Consider the following 19,216-nt stretch of genomic DNA (forward strand, 5'->3'; position numbering starts at 1 on the left):
ACGGCCCAGTGTTCCGAAAGCCCGATATTCCGAAATCTCAATATTCCGAAAAATAGTCCCCCTGGCAAAATTTAGAAATATTTTAAGTGGCAAAAAACACTCAAAGCATTTCGTTTGCATAGCAGAGCGGAGACGCTCACCGGGCTATCAGGCATATAACTTTTCCTAGGCAATATTTGTTAACTTAGCCTACTCTGGTTTTGAATATGGGGTAGGCTACCACTCATGCGAAGGAAATCACCGGCAGATTGTCGCAGGACATTACGCAGATCTTGTCAAGCACTGACAAAGCATGCATGTGTTGGCAATCATACAAATATTTTTGTATCATCGCGATGCAAATGCATGTGTGTATAATACTATTCTGAATTCAAGTTAATGCTTGTGAAATAAAGGTATTTATATGTTTATGATTGTGTGATTCATTGGGATGTGCATGTGGGCAATAGTGGTTCACGTTGCTGTACTCACAATTTCGGAACAGCGGGCTGTCGGAAAAATGGGCTTTCGGAACATTGCCATGGAACCTTGGTCAGGTAATAGCCGAGTGACAGCTGATTTGACAGTACTGCTGTTGTTTTAAGCAAATAAAATGTGGAACGTCCTGATACGTGTTTAAGGAGGGGTTGTAAAGGTGCTCATATCTTCGGACCTCTTCTGTTATGTTTGTTCATAATCAACAAGAATAAGCTTGTGAGACAGTCTGCAGGATATTCATAAAAAAATGTGTCATTAGTATGAACAGTTGAGACAACTTATCCCTCTTTCGTCTTCCAGGTCACGACCTGGCAGGGAGAGAGGGAGCATGCGCAAAGACGCAAAGTCCAGTTCCTTATCCAATTCACCGTTACATGCCGCAATAGTCGAACTATCAACTGGATCGGACCGAGTTATCCAGGGGTGTTAGTCCGACTATGTGCGGTCCGACTACGATCCGACTAAGGTGCTTACATGAAACGGATAATGCGATTTCAGTCCGACTAAGGCAGTTATTCGAATCCATGTAACCACGGTCATGGAGGCTCCTTGGTGCTACTGAAGTGATTTTAAACATTTCAAACAAACCTTACTTGGTGATTGTTCAAATAAAGATCTCTCGCCTTCACACACGACTGATTCTGGGCAAGAGTATCCAACTAGCTATCGATATTATTTGTAATGAAGCATCCTGCCTGACAGGATAGTATTAGCCTACCATTTATAAGAAGACGGGCCTTATGCATTGCACTTTCCTTTCGAGAGAGGGCGCAAAATGTCACCGTCTACCGGGCTGGAGATTTAAACAAAGATTTTCTCTAAAATGAGTTGATGAGTAGATTTTGTTCATTCAGGTGTGGTAGTAGCCTGGATACCACACCGAACTTAGCCCCGCCCACAACATTTGAAGTCAGGAAGTTCGGTCTGGCATTACTCCATTGGGGAGAAATTATCTCCAGACAGAAATGTCCGGACCAATGAAATTGTCAAGGCGGGCTTTATACGATGATGGACAGATGATCAACAGTAACGTAATCAACCACGTCATCAACACACAGGTTGAATTCGTTTTCAACAAACATGGCTGCCGCTGGAGAGCTGAAATGTATAGATTCGAGTCCATTTAGACATTGACAGTGCATTCATTTTGAAAGAGGAACAGACAAACGCGATCAAGGCGCGATCAATCGAAAAGATGTTTTTGCCTTCCTTCCTATGGGATCCGGTAAAAGTTTAATTTATCAGCTGGCCCTGGTCACATACTACGTTGTTCTGATTGGTTGTAGGTAACCAATTGAGCGAAGAGGCATTTTTTCTCCTGGTTCGGTTGAAACACGCCCCATAATCACAGCCCAATGGACCGGTATCAGACTCATATTCTGACTAGAATTATGAGTATGACATCGTCGGCTAGTGTGGTAGTGTATTATAACAGGTATGGTTATGGTTTATCCAGATTGGAATTCGGCGTGTTGCGTTGTACATCTTAGGGTAGGATAACCGGTTTACTTTTATCTATACATTTACGGAGGAATAAGTGACACAACTCGCCATCGGAATTACTTTACCGGAAAGAGAACAATAATTTATTGTGCACCTGATTATATACAATACAGCAACACGTGACGTCCAATCAGATCACTGTATGAGAGCATAAGACCCCCATTCAAATCAACACGGCGTAAATGGCCTTTAGACTGGGACGGGCTTTTCAACTAAGATTTCTCAAAATTTCATTGATAGATTTAGTTCATTCTGTGTGTGTATGGATCTTTCAGATGTGACAGTGAGTGTATTATGTATATAATGTATATAATAGCCTATACCAACGTCGAAAAAAGGACATTCGCGCTAATTACTTCAAATGTAGTGAATTGATGTCAGGACACCGTAAACTTAAGAATAGCGTGTCCAGAGGGAAAAAGGTGATGGATATAGCTTGACCCTTCAGTAGCTACTACCACAGCGCGGCACCTAGGCTACACGCAACAAACATCGCTACTCCTAGCAATGCTCTATCTACTTTATTGCTGCTATTATCGTCACCATGTTGATCGGCTTTGGGCTGCTTAGGGTCAGACCAACTGGTTTGAAGAAATTCAACAATTTGATTGTCTTCTCTCTTTATGAAATTTAAAATGCAAAATAGGCAGTGCATTCTGTGGGAAATAAAATTGCAGGCTAAAGTCCTAAGTGCCTTGTCGTGGCGCGGGAAGGGGGGTGCTGAGGGCGCTGCAGCACCTCCTAGCTCCAGGCAGGGAAATATAAATAAAGGTGTTACTCATTTTTATAGATTACATATATATTAAAACGATATAATACATCATTTTGCTTTGGGGAAGAAAATGAATGTTGAACAAATCTGTTTGCTAGTTTTTAGTGATCACAGGCATGCATGGAGATCTTGCTATATGAGGTTCACGGGTGTGCGCTGAAGTTGTTACTGTAACGGATGAAGAAGAACATTAACGAACTTGTTTTTTGGCAAAAATGCGACGAGTTAGAAGATGGAGATGCTGCAGCACCTTCTTCTACTTTCCACTCACGCATTACTGTCGCAATGACTAGCAATAAGCAGAAACACATTTTGGAGTTGTTTTCGAGAAGCATAGTTAAGATAAGTAAAATTAGCGATGAACAGTCTGTTTAAACGGAGAAAGACAAGGACGTCAACAACAACGACGATGACAGAGTAAAATCGTTGGCCACAGGCTATTGTGTTCAAAGGCTATATTTTAGGTCAATAGTTTATGTACTTAAACTGAGGGTATCTAGATGAAGGAGCAAATTAACATAGGCCAAACTTTGGAATTCTTTATTGTGGATTCACAGGAGTTGTGAATGTTAATGATGTTTATAATTTATGCCGATATCTGGAACATGCCACATAATCGATCGTGTTGTATGTTTTGTTGTTGTTGTTAATTAATTTTTTGGATCTTTACATGTTAAGATTCTCGTTGGCGATAGGCTATAATTGCAAGGCTATACCCAGCCAATGTCAACTTCGGCCTCTAGGCTTAATTTAGGCTATTTCTGTGGATATCATCGTAGATGATGGAGGACATTTGCATACATTGAACTCCGGCAGTGAATGTGTACTGGCCACGGAAAAATGAAATAAAGTTTGCATGTATTAGAAATGTTTCATGCTTGGTTCTGCTGTATTTTAAAAGTATTTTGAATGTCAGTTAGGGGTCACAATCAGTGCTATAGCCTCTAAATACTTGTCTAATATCATATTGTTGTGACGTCACATATTTTAGTAGAGCCTACAGCACCCCCCGCATGAAAGAGGTTCCAGCGCGCCTGGCATGTTCTCTGAGTTTCGTTCCTGTAAATGAGTTTCGTTTTCTCTACTTTGTCTGAAGCGGGAGCAGACGTCATTTTTGTCCAGCCAAGTGACGGACAAAGGCTAAGATATCACTTCAGTTATGGATCCATGTAAGTGCTGTGCTTTATACTCTATTTTTAGTATATTTTTCATATATTCATATATATTTAAACATATTTCCCACATTTTATTGCTGCACTTTACTAAGCTTTCTCTCCGCAGGTACACTGGTTGCAGCGGCAGGAGGAGCAGGTAGCTCAATTGACTACTAGAGGCCCGCGCCGAATCACCGAACGCGCTAATTTACCGAACAAATACTTTCGTTATAAATAAAATCGTCGAACTAGCTGTTCGGTGAAATGGCGCATCAGAAAAGTTGCAAAATTGCCAACTTCACTTTGGAAAATCAACTGTCACTTAACTATTAACAGACCAATACATTTCAAACACGGTCATAGTATTCACAAGTAATTTGTCCTTCATTCCACCAAATATGATGAAACGGCATATGGTATTGTACCAATTGCACGCAAGCGTGAGTGGAGTTTTGTTCGGTTATCTGGCGCAGACCTCTACCACCTTTTGATAAGCCGTAGGATGCAGTCAGGAGGATACTCAAGACTACGTCCTATGGAATAATACATAATAGATTTAAGATTGTCTGTTACATAAATGTGGTGCTTATTTTCTTCAAGTTTTGGCAGTAGTTGCAGCGCCGGCCATCCTGACTGCTGCGGGCTTTACTGCAGGAGGGATAGCCGCAGGGTCTGTCGCCGCCAACATGATGGCATCGGCTGCCGTGGCCAACGGAGGAGGAGTGGTAGCTGGGGGTGTGGTGGCAGCCTTGCAGTCTGCTGGTGAGTAAACCTTTGACAGTACATGGGGGTAACATTACACCGGTTGGGGTCCGTTTCCCGAAAGTGTCGTTGAAGAACTATCGGAGTTATAGTCACCACAGTGGTTGTTCAAAGATGCACCTCACGAAAAGTGACCAAAGTAACACAGCAACCACGCTGTATTAGTGATCAGCCATGCATCTTGATAACACTGACAAAATGTATACAAATTCGATATGAGCTGGTTTCTAATTTGTAAACAATAGAAATACTGCAAACGTATACATTAGCTGATCTACTTATAGGGTGGGACTCATCGTTGCTTGCCATTATCAACTACTGATATGATCCATTCTGATGCTGGGTGCTTGTCTGCCCCATGTGGTCTTAAACAATTAATATCAGTGTTTGTACCAGTTCAGATATCTCCAGTTATTTCCGTTGTGTCTGAATTTACAGCGCATTTCTGTAATGTGTTGTGTTGTCTAAAATTGGCAGGGTGTTTCTTTAATGTGTTGTGTTGTCTGAATTTGCAGGATGTTTTTGTAATGCTGTGCAATTGATGAAGTTTTCTTAATTGGCTTGTGTTTTGGTTATTTGCACTTGCATTCTTATGTTGTCACACGTCTGCCCTTTTTGGCCACCGTCATCTCTGACTAAGATTCCAACTGTTAAAAGGTCCATGCCTAATGTTTTATCACCTGCTGAGATTTTGCTTTGAAAGTTTATTTAAAGCAACATAATTAAGCAATTTGCCACTTTTTGAGGTATGTTTTTTATGAGCAACTACTTTTGGTATCATCATCAAATACATTTTGATGGGAAATGGTCACATGAATGACAGATAAACATCAACCACACAAACCGCAAATATCTAAGATAAGCTATCACAGCACTCCTTACCAACAATGTCAGTTAGCATGTTAGCAAGCTTTTGTGAGTGCCAAATGGGCTGTTGGTGGTTTGCAAGGTTTTTGCATGCATTTAAGGTTTATTAATACCTCGCTAGATTTAGATCAAAATTCCAGGGTAGACCTAAACATTTTTGAACTGTTAGATGGTAACCGATCTGCCTAGTAGTTGTTCAGGTTAGATAATACAACCTTCCTTTCTTGCTTTTGAAGGCGCTGCTGGGATGGCCGGTGCAGCAACAGCAGCTGTGGGAGCTATAGGGGCCGTAGTTGGTGGAGTCTTGGGTGGGTCCACGGTCTGCAGCACTGTGGCCTCAGCAACTACAGGTGGGTTAGGGTTAGGTGTGGCCATACCTGAGTTTTTTTGTAAACATGATCAGCCTAACCATATTACAATCACCTCGATGTACAAGAGAATGGGAATTTTCTGAACCAATGCATGCGACATTTCTGCCAGAATTGTATTTACTAAAATTACAGGCCCAATATAGGGTACTAAGAGCATACTATCCATCAAACATTAGTGTCAGCCTGTGTATAAACAAGTTACAGTTAATTCTGTTCTGTCTTTTTCTAGGTGCTTCTGCAGTTCGGGCATTGCTGGTTGCAGCGACTAACTGTACTGTTTGAGATATTAAGGACTGTTACAAACGTATATGGTGATACTAAAAGTGACTAAAAAAACTTTAAGAATAATCAGAGATACTATATAAATGTTCTCTGGGGGAATACACTGACTGTCATGGGATAATTACATGTGCTTGTAAATTCTGTATAATCAACCATTGCAAAACAAAATAAAAATATAGATAGGAAAAAAATGAAATAGTGACCTGTTCTTGCCATCTGTTGGTTTATTTAAAGACCACCACGTAGCTTTTATATTGTTTATATTGTTTTGATTCACATTCTACCACCAGTTCAAACTGTGAGTGTCTTTGAGGCCTACTTAAAATCATTAGCCTGGGTACCAGACGAACTTAGCCCCGCCCACAACATTTGAGGTCGGGAAGTTCGGTCTGCCATTGCTCCGTTGAGGAGGAATTATGCCCGACCATAAGCTGTTCAGACAAATAAAATTGTCAGGGCGGGCTTTAAAAGATGATGGACAGATGATCAACAGTAACGTAATCAACCACGTCACCAAAGAGCGCTTGGGTTGAATTCTTTTTCAACAAACATGGCTGCCGCTGGAGAGCTGAGATGCGAAAATTCAAGTCTGTTTTAGAAGACAGGTCATTCATTTTGAAAGAGGAACAGAGAAACGCGATCAAGGCATTTGTCGATCGAAAAGATGTTTTTGCCGTCCTTCCTACGGGATCCGGTAAAAGTTTCATTCATCAGCTGGCCCCGATGGTCTACGTTATGGTCATACTACGTTGCTCTGATTGGTTGTATGTATATCCAATTGAGGGAAGAGGCATTTTTTTCTCCTGGTTCGGTTGAAACACGCCCCATAATCACAGCCTAATGGAGCAGTATCAGCAGAGGTGTAAAAAAGTACTGAAATGTTGTACTCAAGTAAAAGTACAATTACTTTGATGAAATTTTACTTAAGTACAAGTAAAATTACCCATCTAAAAATCTACTCAAGTAAAAGTAAAAAGTAGTTCATTTAAAATGTACTTTAAGTAAAAGTTACTTAGTTACTTTCAACAACTTGATGGGGGCCGCTCCTATATAGTGCAAAAAAGGACAAGGGGTCATAAATCCAATACAAAAACTAGTTATTTTTTATTAAAGGAGAATCTTTAGAAATATAAGTGCAATGACATTAAACATGTCAAACATTAAACATGTCAACACAACATTTAAGAACTTTTGGGAGGACATGTCAAGACATGACAGCTAAAATAAAAAGTTAAAATACCGCTGCCCCACTTAAACTTTGGTTACTTTACTTGTGTCCACCTTTAGTATGGGGCGCCGTTTGTAAAGTGTTGCACGTTCGAAAATCCTGCTCAGTTTTGCTACATTTAGCATTTTCATATGGAACAAAAAGCACGACAATATTCGAATGTCACTTTTTCAAGCATTTAGAGAGAAATTCATGTAAATTCATGCGATAACTTTTCCAAGGATATTTTTTGGCAGTAACACAAAGTTGTTGAATAATATAAATGTTTCATCTAAATGTAAATGTTAAATATAAATGTAAATGTTAAATGTTAAATATAAACGTAAATGTTCAATGTTATATATAAATGTTGAATGTAAATGTTAAATGTAAATGTAAATGTTAAATGTAAATGTAAATGTTAAATGTTCAGTCTACATGTCAGATTTGAAGACTGAACCTTACAATATTTACGGTAATTGGCTTTCATAGTTTTCACGTCACGTCAGAATTACCAGCTTGCGGGCAAGAAAATACACTCCACAGCTGTCTACCACTGGAATTTATACTGGAACTGACCATCTTTCATTCAAGATTATTTAATATATCCGCTTTAAAATTGTCTGACATAGGTAGTAAAATGCCAGACAGTTGTTGCTCGGTTGGCTGTTCAAATCGGCGAGGAGACAAGCCCGGCTGTTTCCAGCTGATTGTAGACGTCTTCTGGGTCAACTTTTCTCAGGCGGGCAGTAAACTAGCCTTCTTTTTGGAGCTTGCAATAAAAGCATTAACCCTGTTTTGGTCGCCTCATTCATCAGAATAACTACCTAAAACGGGAATAGATCAAGAAATAAAGTCAAGAAACAAAGCATCAACACGATTAAAATTGGATTACCCGGTTTCTGCTCTGAGATTGCGACAAGTACCTAAGCAACTAGGCTAGGCTACTGTATTTTGTCATCCAACTGGTAATACTACAATGGCAGTAGAAAATACTTGGGAAGATAATTTCAGTTGTCATTCGCCAGACCAGGTGGTTGTACTTGTGTTAACCAGGAAATTGTGTAAAATGATAAAGAACAGTGTTGGGTAGGCTAAAGGTTGCTAGCTAACAGCATGTAGCTCGCTAGCTGGTAGCTAGCTATTAAATGGCAATCATCTTTGCTCTGATAATGAAGATGTTTTCACCTTCCAGACGACATCGTTATTAACCCATCCCCTTCTGAAAATTAAATTACTATCTGTGCTTTTGGTAGGCTTTCAGTTTTTGAGGTGTGTAGGGGGACGGATTTTCTATTAGATATATGTAAATATCTCCAAACTGGAGCTCAGGCAGGGACTTCTACGACGTTACAGAAATACAAATATCAGCGGGTGCAGTAAAGGGATCACAGGTTCCCAAAATGTAATTTTTTTCTAGATATCTCTGTCTGGCTATTGTGGTATGATCTGTGTTTGATGGCGATCGTAATTGAGTAGGTTGCACTGCTTGACGATGTCCACTGTTGGCCGACACATTTTGCCCGCAAGGTATCCCTGGTAGTGTTACTGAAAGCTATGAATTACCGTAAGTATTCTAATGTTCTGTCGTCAAGTCTGACATGTAGACTGAACATTTACATTTACATTTAACATTTACATTTACATTTAACATTTACATTTAGCATTTGATATTTGTATTTACATTTAACATTTACATTTAACACTTATATTTAACATTTATATATAACATCGAACATTTACGTTTATATTTAACATTTACATTTACATTTAACATTTACATTTATATTTAACATTTACATTTAACATTTAACATTAACATTTAGATGAAATATTTATATTATTTAACAACTTTGTGTTACTGCCAAAAAATATCCTTGGAAAAGTTATCGCATGAATTTACATGAATTTCTCTCTAAATGCTTGAAAAAGTGACATTCGAATATTGTCGTGCTTTTTGTTCCATATGAAAATGCTAAATGTAGCAAAACTGAGCAGGATTTTCGAACGTGCAACATTTTACAAACGGCGCCCCATACTTTAGAGCATTAGTCTACAAACTTCTTGTTGAGTTTGAGCAGCAGCTGATTTTCAAGATGAGTAGAGTTCATCCGGGCTAGCTTTGCATTGAACAGCAATCCAGCACAGCTGAAGAGTCGCTCGCAGGCGGTTGAGGCAGGTAGGCCAGTATTGAGTTTCAGGGACAGTTTTTTGATATTCTGAAAGGCGTTCAGCAGATCCATATTGACTGAGACACAGGCTAGGTACCCTTCTAACTCCCCTGTACCTTCTGACCTTCTGGACTTCATTGAGGAAAATAAATCATCTTCATCTGATGAATGTTGTCCAACTTGCTCCAGCCTCCAACATCCGGTCAAGGTGTTGTCTGACATAGACTAGACCTGTAGAATGACAAACAACATTTCTGACAATTAAGTATTGAGCTGCCATCAAGATTCAAGAGTGCATCATAACACAGAAATAGCTATAAATAGCTACTTGTGATGACAGACCTACAGTATACAGAATTATAGCATTATTTTCTATCACAATTCATAATCCTCAATTCTTGCTAACAGGGACCCCTTAGCATGAACATGAAAGACGTGCACGTTGCAAAGCCACCACTTATCGTTATCAATATCTGACAACATCGTGATAAATTGCAGATAACGACATACACATTGACTTGTCCAACTGTCTGAAAACGATGGTGTGCGCATTCACATTGTTCTGTTTCAAGGCATGGGAGGCAGCCAAATGATTAGCCTAATATCAGTTTATGTGGTGTATTTCATTGCTGATGACTGATCTGCAGTTTTTAACACAATATGAGAGACTGAACATAATAATTCTATGACCTGAAACGAATGGAAGACAGGAATGGTATTATTAGTCTATTGGATGACCGCTGTCGACGTTAGCATACTCAGGTCGGTTGCAAGTGCTAGCCAAAATTAGGCTACTACCTACTAGTGCCATGAAACGCATATTTTGCTTAATGGAGCAAAGCTAACTAAATGACAAAAACGCTGTCTGAACTACTAATGGAAAGGGACAAATACTGTACTTACCAACACATGCTTGCGCAGATTTGAAGATGAATTTGTATAAGCAGAAAGTTTTGACTGACGGATTAGGCACAGTTTACACAGCATATAGCTGTTGCCTCTTTTACGTTGGAAGGCAAACTGCTTGCTGAGATGTGGCCACGGGTTTTCTTCATCTTCTTTAATTTCAACTGGCGGAAAGTTCGGTGCTTCAGCTTGTTGGTGGTCCGCAGCTTGTTGGTAGTCCGCACTATCATCTTCCTCCATATCTATCTCTCGTGACTCGGCACCGTACTGGCGCCTTGCATCGACTCCATCATCCACTCTATGCAGCATCCACCACTGCAGTGAGCATTGTGGTGCGCGATTCCTGCCTTGAACTATGGTTTTTTTTTTTTACTCAGTAACGGATGTAATTTCCAATGTAGCGAAGTACAATACTTCAGTCAAAATCTACTTAAGTGAAAGTAAAATTACCGATTTAAAAAACTACTTAAAAATTACAAAGTACACAAAAAAACTACTCAATTACAGTAACGTGAGTAAAAGTAATTCGTTACTTTACACCTCTGAGTATCAGACTCATATTCTGACTAGAATTATGAGTATGACAACGTCAGGCTATAAAATCATGTCATACCTGATCAAATGTTTGTCAAGCAATGTGTCAAGTGACAACTTTGTGAAAGTAACATTGTGACATTTTCTGATAAAGTGGTGTTTATCATGATTCCAACTGTCTGAACAGAACTATGCATCCCTCTTCCTGTGTATGAGGAGAAAGGAGGGGCTGAGGTTACCTGGAGTGCAGTCTATTGGTCTGTAGAGAGGCCATGATCAAGCTGAGGAAATATAGCCTGACAATGCCTCCCTGGGAATTACATCCAGGGTATGTTTAAGTAAATGTTAATCAAATATTTCTAAAGAAATATCAAATAAAAGACTTAATCTCAAATGGGAATTGTCCTTTGTCATGTAAACCTGCACTGTTCATGCATGTATCCAGGGGTTACATTGGGCCGGAGCCTACCGGAGCTGAGCTCCGCCTCCTGACATCCTGTTTTCTCTGGAGAATCAGTCGAGTATCTGGCATTTCAAGTGGATTAAAACAGGGTGTGTTCAGTTTTACTGTTACTGTAAAAGCAATAATATTTGCAGCAGTACGATTATTCATGCATGAAACTTATCTAATCACTTATGTAGATGAAAAATACGGCAACAGTCAGCCTAGTAATAAAAACACATTACTATACTTACAACTTACTGTAGAGGCTTTAGTCGGGTCAGTGCAACAATTTGTCTATTTTTATGTATGCCAGGATTGTATTTCCTGAACCATGAATTAAATGTAAATAATAGTAGTATTATCCTATAATATCTGTCGAACTTACCCCATCCCAGAGCACTTATCCTTGGCTGGGTACTCTGATAGTCTACCTTTGCGGGAGTCAGGTATTCTCATTGAGAGTGCGTGAGAATGGCCACACTGGGTGTCTCCCGGGACACCGGGACACTGGCGGGAATCCGCAATGGACCCCCACTGCCAGCATCAACACCACCGCTGCTACATCCCACTGCGTCTGGTCCAGATCCTGCTGCTGCTGCTGCTGCCGCCTCTCTGCCTCCATCAAGTCACACCACATTTAGGAACTAGTCTCAGTCCATTTTTAACAGTTCACCTGTCTCTCTCTCTCTCTCTTTTTTAATGTCCTGACTCTTAAAATACATACTGGTTTACACTCAACCCCCTCCCTCCCTCCCAGTCCAGAATCTGGGCTCCCTGATCTAGGTCTAGAGAGACACATAGGCCTATATCTTGTAACCTCCCATGTGTGTTAATTCTTTCGTACCACCTACCTGTGCTGTTGCGGAGGTCCAAAAATAAACAAACCTTCTGCAGCCAGTGCTCCTCTGCCTCCATCTGGTGGGGGAAATAGTTTTTCCAATACCTTTTTTTCTCTCTCTCCCACATCCCCACTGTACACCAACACTGACACTGACTGCTTACACCTAACATCCATACATTTTCACAGGGATCATGTCCTCCTAGTGGAGAGCTTTCTCTACAAAAAATGGGCCGGGTGGGTGCGAGAAGTACTTATCTGATGTGAGGTGAAGTACATGCTATTTGCAATTCTGTGGAATACTTTTGGAATACTGTTGCTTTGTTGTTAAAACTAGTAAGCTAGTTTTGAGTACTGTTGAAGTACTTATATCTGTTTGTTTTTGTATACAAGTTTGGTATTGGAGCCAAATAAACACAAATATCTATTTTTGTACAAAAACCATTCTCTTGTGCACCGCGGTTTGTTCCTTTTCACCACTAACTCTTCAGTTGCCACATCCCAATAACGTGGGGTGACCCGAGCGGTCCCTCACATTTGGTGGGGTAAGTGAAAAAGTGCTTCAAATAAACAAACAACCACGCCACACAACAAAGAATTCATAAAGAGGTGCCCAACTAAAAAGGGCGTCATCCAAATAATGCTGCCTTCAATCAAAAAAACAAGCATTATCTAAATACGGGAGGGAGAAGAAAATCAAATTGATTGATGTATGACCTCTTCCTTCATTGATTTATGGCCCCCGCCTCACTACCTGTCAAACATGTCAATCATTTTGAGGTGTCACAGTCCCCAGTCACTCTAGTCTGTGTTGGGTGTCTTGTCAGGGTATTAGATTAGAATTAGATTAGAAAAGCGAAATTTTGAGTGCTTCTCCTGTTGGTGTGACGAGGGACAACATATAACACAACAACAACATAACAATACTACAACTATCCAAAAACAGTAGGAACAGCCCCCCAAAAAATATATATATACATTAAGAGTAGAACAAAGTGCGGTGGCATAGATTAAAGTACTTCAATAAATACATCAATTAATACAGCTTTGTTTATGCACATGTGTAAGGTGAATGCCTATGGGTGTACACTAAGTGCCACTTACCTCCAGTATACATGTATAATCTGGTGGTTAGGGTGTGCAATGTGTGCAACTATACAAGGGCCCTGATGTAGGAAGTGCTTTTTTGGAGAAGATTTGTGCTACTGGCCATTTTCCAGGCGAGCATCAATCTACGACGAAAGCCATTGACGTAATCAACCACCTTTACAGGAGGTTTAGATTCCTCCAAACCATCCTTTAACAAAGACAACGGACCAAGGACGTGATGGACAAAAACTAGTTCATTAGGGCTGAACCCCGTGCCTTCTTGTATCACTTCTCTTGCGGCCAACAACAAACACGGTACACCCACTTCCCAGTCCCTGCACAACTCAAGGCAGTATGCCCGCAGAAGTGATTTTAGAGTACACTCTAGAGAACCCTGGCTCTGGGGGTGGTAGGCACTACTTAGCCGTTGCTTCACATGCAGCTTTTTAAAGATATTTCGAAACATGTTTGACGTGAAGTTGGTACCCCGGTCACTCTGAATCACTTTTGGTAGTCCAAATATAGAAATTAACTGCGAAAGCGCCTTCACCGCCGATCTGGTAGTAATGCTTCGCAGCGGATAGGCCGCAGGATAACGAGTAGCTTGGCACATAAGTCAAAAGATATGCACACCCTGACTTAGACGATGGCAGAAGGCCCACACAATCAATGATGAGATGTTCAAAGGGTTTCTCTGCTGCAGGAATAGGACAAAGGGGCGCAGGTCTGATTGACTGGTTAGCTTTTCCTGTCAGCTGACATATATGACATGTCTTTACAAACGTAGCCACATCTCTCTTAACCCCTGGCCAACAAAAATGTTTCAACAGCTGCTGATGAGTCTTGCGGACACCAAAATGACCTGCCACACCACCATGTGCGGTCTGCAAGACTATCCCACGAAACTGTTTAGGCACCATTATTTGAATGACAGGGTCCCCAACCTCCCCCATTAGACTGAGACCATTTGCGTACCAACAAATCATTCACAACAAAATAGCCATTTGCTGCACTTCTCATTTCTCCTGTTGACATAGCACCCGCTAAAAGTCCTGCCAACTCTTCATCTTCCTTCACTGCTGCTACAACCTCCTCACGGGAAAGAGTAGGCGGTAACACAGGCACCTTCAAACATGCAAGGTTCAACCCTTCTGATTCTCCATCACCTCCTCATGGCACGAGTCACTGCACAGGAGGTTAATACTTCAGGAAAATCAGCAAAACAGGGGTCAGACTCAACATGCAGAAAAGACTTTGTGTTTACTACCGGGGCCGGCGGCATCTCTGGCCACACTCTCCCACCAGCGTAATTATTTCCCAGAATCAATTTAACGCCCTTTACAGGCAGGGACAGACGAACAGCCAATACAACCTCTCCCCTCACAAGCTCTGACTCTAAGACAATCCGATGCAGCGGAACTGAAATCGTGTGCATCCCGATACCCCGGATAAGGACACAAGTCCCAGTGTCAGACTGTTGAGAGAAAGGCAAGATCGACTGTAGGACAAACGACTCTGTTGCACCAGTGTCAGGCAGAATACGCAGGGGCACTTTCTGGTCACTGCCAACCAATGACACGTATCCCTGTGTTACAAATGGGCTATAGCTATCACTAGCACCTGCTTGTGGTTCCTCTAGAGCAGTGGTTCCCAAACTTTTTACAGTCCCCTTCAGACATTCAATCTCCGGCTACGTAAAAAGCCGTGGCAGAAGAGATGAAAGATTTTATCGAAAGAAGATCAGAAGAAGAAGAAGAAGAAGAAGAAGAAGAAATATTGTAAGAAATGGAAAAGATTGAAGAGCTTTTGGCAGAGGAGGTCCGCAAGTACGAACACTTGTATAACCCTTCATTGAATGACTACAAAAATACTCAGATGGCGATCAATTCATGGAGGGAGATCTCTGTGAACGTCGGTCTGAGAGTGGACGAATGGATAAAGATGTGGAGGAAGCTCCGGGACAGATATGTCCGAGCTAAAAAGTCTTTGAGGAGCAGCAGTGGCGATGGAGGCGGAAAGAAAGTCCCGGCCGTTTATCTTTTCTTGTATCCTCCCATATGTGTACATATATACATTCAATCCCCTCCCCCTCTCCCAGTCCAGAAGCCGCACTCCCTGATCTAGGTCTTGAGACACATCAAAGAAAACTATGCATGGTCTTGGTCATGCTTATATCAAATTGTGTATATGTACAAAAATGTGTATATTTGAATGTGTGTATTTCACTGCTATAAAAATATAGAAAGCAGGTGTTTGATGGTTGTTTACATTTGCCTCCTCTGTCAGTAGTTTGAGTATGCTATGCTAGGCTATTTGCAGATTATGTTCCGTTTTTCTCAATGATGGTCAAATTCAATATTAGTAGTTAAAGAAGCACTATTTCGATCATTTAGATTTCGTTTCCGTATTTCAAAGTGAATGAGCTGTGGGAGCACAAGAACAGTGAGCGTCTAGCAGCGATTATCATAGACATATATGATGTATGTACATATGCCTGTGGCGATTTATAGCCTTACTATCAAGATTCTAAGTAACATGGAGACAAAACTTTTTTTTTTTTATTCCTCGTAGATCATAAACCATTCAATATATAAACGAATCAATGAAATCGGTTGAGAAATGTAAACGCTATAGTGCTTTTTATCCAGAAAAGCAGGAGCTCCCCCATTCACTTGCATGTGTTTACTGGCCAGTCATTACCTCCCCAAGATGGCGGCGAGTTGACACGCGAGCCAAGGGCCAACAGGGCGTCTATGTATATATGTCTATGATGGTAGTCCTTTGGGGGATCGTAGTCCCTCACATTGCGCATGCTCAGACACAAACGGTTTACGGCATAAGGCTCAACATCAACATCAACATATGGGGCTTGTCTTAACGCATAATGTGGGTATATTTAATGTTATATTTAATTATGTTGTAAACGGCTAACAGCATAAGGCTCTACGTCAACATATGAAACGAAACTGGGGAGAGACTTTTTGATCCTCCACCTCATCTGTTTTGTCCACTGTGACATCTTCTTTGTTTTTAAATAAATGGTCATGTTTTCAAAAAACTGGCTTTCGTCGCTTTTCTCCATGATTGAAAACGGATCTGTCGTTGTGACGCATGCGCGCACGGCTTCGCTGTCGACAGCAGTCGACAGTGTCGCAAAATGACGCATGCGCAATGTGAGGGACTACGATCCCCCAAAGGACTACCATCGTTGTAGCGACACCGTCCATGGCAAAACCCCAGCCTCTTATAGGCCGGCCCATTATCTGTTAGGCAATAAGTACTCTCTGCTCTCATACAGACAACTATGGATTGAATAAATGTAAAACACCAGAAAGAAAACCTATAAATACTAAAAAGGAGGATGAATACATTGGGTTCTAGATTTGTTTCTGATTAAACTGAGTTGTCACTGAACGCCAAAATGAAGTCTATTGAAGATAAATCCAAAGATTAGGTCCAGGAATTTACTTGTCTACATCCACGGTTTAACTTCATTATTAAGTTATTTCCAGCCAATAGATCTATGAAGATAACAACCTACAGTATGTGCCCTCTAGTGAGTATTTGCTGCAAAAAAAAAATCCTCATATTTCTCATAAAGTAGCCTATGTTACCCATGTAAAACAATTTGGATGGCTGTGAATCACTCACATAGTTGACCGAGAAAACGTGTGCACACACACACAAACACACTCATGCATATCCACACATGCCCTCACAAACATTTGAATTACAGCTATGGTATTTATTTACATAAATATTGTGGCCTTTACACAACCATTAAGTCTAAATTTAGGCCAGAGAAAATGTGTCAATTAATGTAATGATGAAATTAATGTTTATCAATTCGTAATAAAATAAGTACTGTATTCTTGCATTTTTGTTGATTAGGTTGATTTGCGCAGTTTTGTGTACATTCTGAGAAATTCATTAGGACATGATAATTGATCATCTATGTCCATATTTGGATAAAGAGAAAGCCACAAATTCATGCAGGTGTTGGGTGATGTCTTGAGTTCTGACAGTGAATGTTTGGTCAAAAGTTGAAAATGTGTGATGTATCAATAACAATAACCTGAATATTTTTTTTCCCGGGCAATTCTTCTTTTTAGCCAAACAGAAATGGTACAAAACACACCACATTTGTTTGACATGGACGTCGTTCAACAAGCACTGTCATAATATGTTAAAATAAGTTGACACTTTCAAGCAGGGACGTGCGGTCATATGAGGCAGGTGAGGCAGTAAAAAAAAGTTAAAAAAAAAATAAAATTATAAAATCAAATAAATATTCATATTTCTCTACTAATCTGTGGTATAGGTGTAATTTCTGCATGATTCCAATCATTTCGAGCATTTTTATAATCAAAATCGCTGAATTCGCTGAATTTGCGCATGCCCTTTTTAAATAGACGGGAGAAAAGAAGGGACGTGCGGTCAGGTGAGGCACCATGTATTGTCTATGGGAGATAGTGAGGCAGTGCCTCATCTAGGATTGCGCAATCGCTCCAAACTGGGTTTTGCGCATGCGTGCGCACGCGTAGAACCTTTGAGCTGAACTCAAAACGCATTGAAAAATCATGTAGGTGAGGCACACAGTACCTCTGCCTCAATGAAGGGAGCGTGCGAGAACGCACCTGTCGGGGTTATGCTGGGGAACGTTCCTCTTCTTCTACACTTCTACTTGACGGCTAAAATGGAAGATTTTATTGCTAAGCTGAAGCAGTTCTCAAAACTGGACTTTCAGTCCAAACGTGAAATGATCAATGATGGTAGACCAATGCCGGAGCTCAAAGGTTTGCTTCAAATGACCGGACAGAAAATAATTCGCTCTTTCCCTGTCATCTCTTCTCAACGTGTGACAATGTCTGGACTGTAAATGAGACCAAAGAAGTTTGCCTGTCAGCGGTAGGTCCACTATGCAAAATGACCATCACAATTTGTAAACTTTTAGATAGGTAGATGCAGTGAATGTCGACAACTTCGACATGTAACGTGTATTTTCTATGATTGGTATGTATTGTGTTGGTTGTAAAGCAGTTTCGTCAATGGGCAGAAAGTTGATGGTATTTTTCACTTGACTACGAGGTTCATTATATATACACACTGTGATTAGCTATAGTTCGCTGGGAACTTCCCATTCCTCACGTTCCCGTTAGCTAGCGTTGGCTAGCGTTAGCCAGCTAACCGTGCTGCCATACTGAACCTGATGTATTTTATCATTTTATTTTAATTGTGCAGATGCTGCGTATGCCAACTGTTGTTTGTGTATGATACAGGTATGTTGCTCCAATAGCGAAATATGTGTGTTATATGTGTGTAATATAATATGTGCATGGTTGTTCGAATTGTTTGTGCACTGGTTTACTTTTATTTGATTAATGTGTTGTATAAAATGAGACAGAAGAAGTTTGCCTGTCAGCAATGCTGCCTATGCCAACTGTTTGTGTATGATACATGAATTAAAGAACAAAGCAATCGCAGGGTCTGTTCGAATAGGCCTAAAATGCTCCCATCCTTCCTTCTTTCCTTCCTATTAAGAGAGCAAGGACTGTTCGAAATGTCTTAAACCTTCTCTTCCGCTTTAGTAAGATACCTTGAAATACGTCACATAACGGTCATTTTTCAAGAGAGCATCTGAGCTGTCTTATGGCGGCAGGTATTACCCATAACTCTCTACACCATTCCCTAACCGGAGACAAATTTAAAAAAAGATGGCGGATGAAATCGTCGAAGTTCCACAAAAGTATTCACCGATGTACGTTTCTTTGCTTTTTTTGGTAATTTTTTTAAAAAGTGAGATAGTAAACCTCTTAATAGAAAGAGCCCTATGGCTTC

At 40.5% G+C, this 19,216-nt stretch overlaps 1 protein-coding gene across 1 annotated transcript; it reads left to right on the top strand.

Annotated features, from left to right (window-relative positions):
• Positions 1-3,825: 3,825 nt before the first annotated feature.
• On the top strand, positions 3,826-6,306 carry LOC122133471 (interferon alpha-inducible protein 27-like protein 2A). Its single transcript, XM_042709737.1, has 5 exons — positions 3,826-3,921; positions 4,034-4,063; positions 4,507-4,668; positions 5,772-5,885; positions 6,136-6,306. Exons 1-5 carry the CDS (start codon positions 3,912-3,914, stop codon positions 6,186-6,188), a joined length of 369 nt encoding a protein of 122 aa, XP_042565671.1. The 5' UTR covers positions 3,826-3,911; the 3' UTR covers positions 6,189-6,306.
• Positions 6,307-19,216: the final 12,910 nt, after the last annotated feature.

This window comes from Clupea harengus, chromosome 14, assembly GCF_900700415.2.
Source record: "Clupea harengus chromosome 14, Ch_v2.0.2, whole genome shotgun sequence".
Taxonomy (NCBI): domain Eukaryota; kingdom Metazoa; phylum Chordata; class Actinopteri; order Clupeiformes; family Clupeidae; genus Clupea; species Clupea harengus.

Excerpts from the sequence above, each read along its gene's own strand:
- LOC122133471 (XM_042709737.1), top strand. Across the intron at positions 4,064-4,506 it reads TGCAGCGGCAGGAGGAGCAG|TTTTGGCAGTAGTTGCAGCG; the intron begins GTAGCTCAATTG and ends ATTTTCTTCAAG. Across the intron at positions 5,886-6,135 it reads TGTGGCCTCAGCAACTACAG|GTGCTTCTGCAGTTCGGGCA; the intron begins GTGGGTTAGGGT and ends GTCTTTTTCTAG.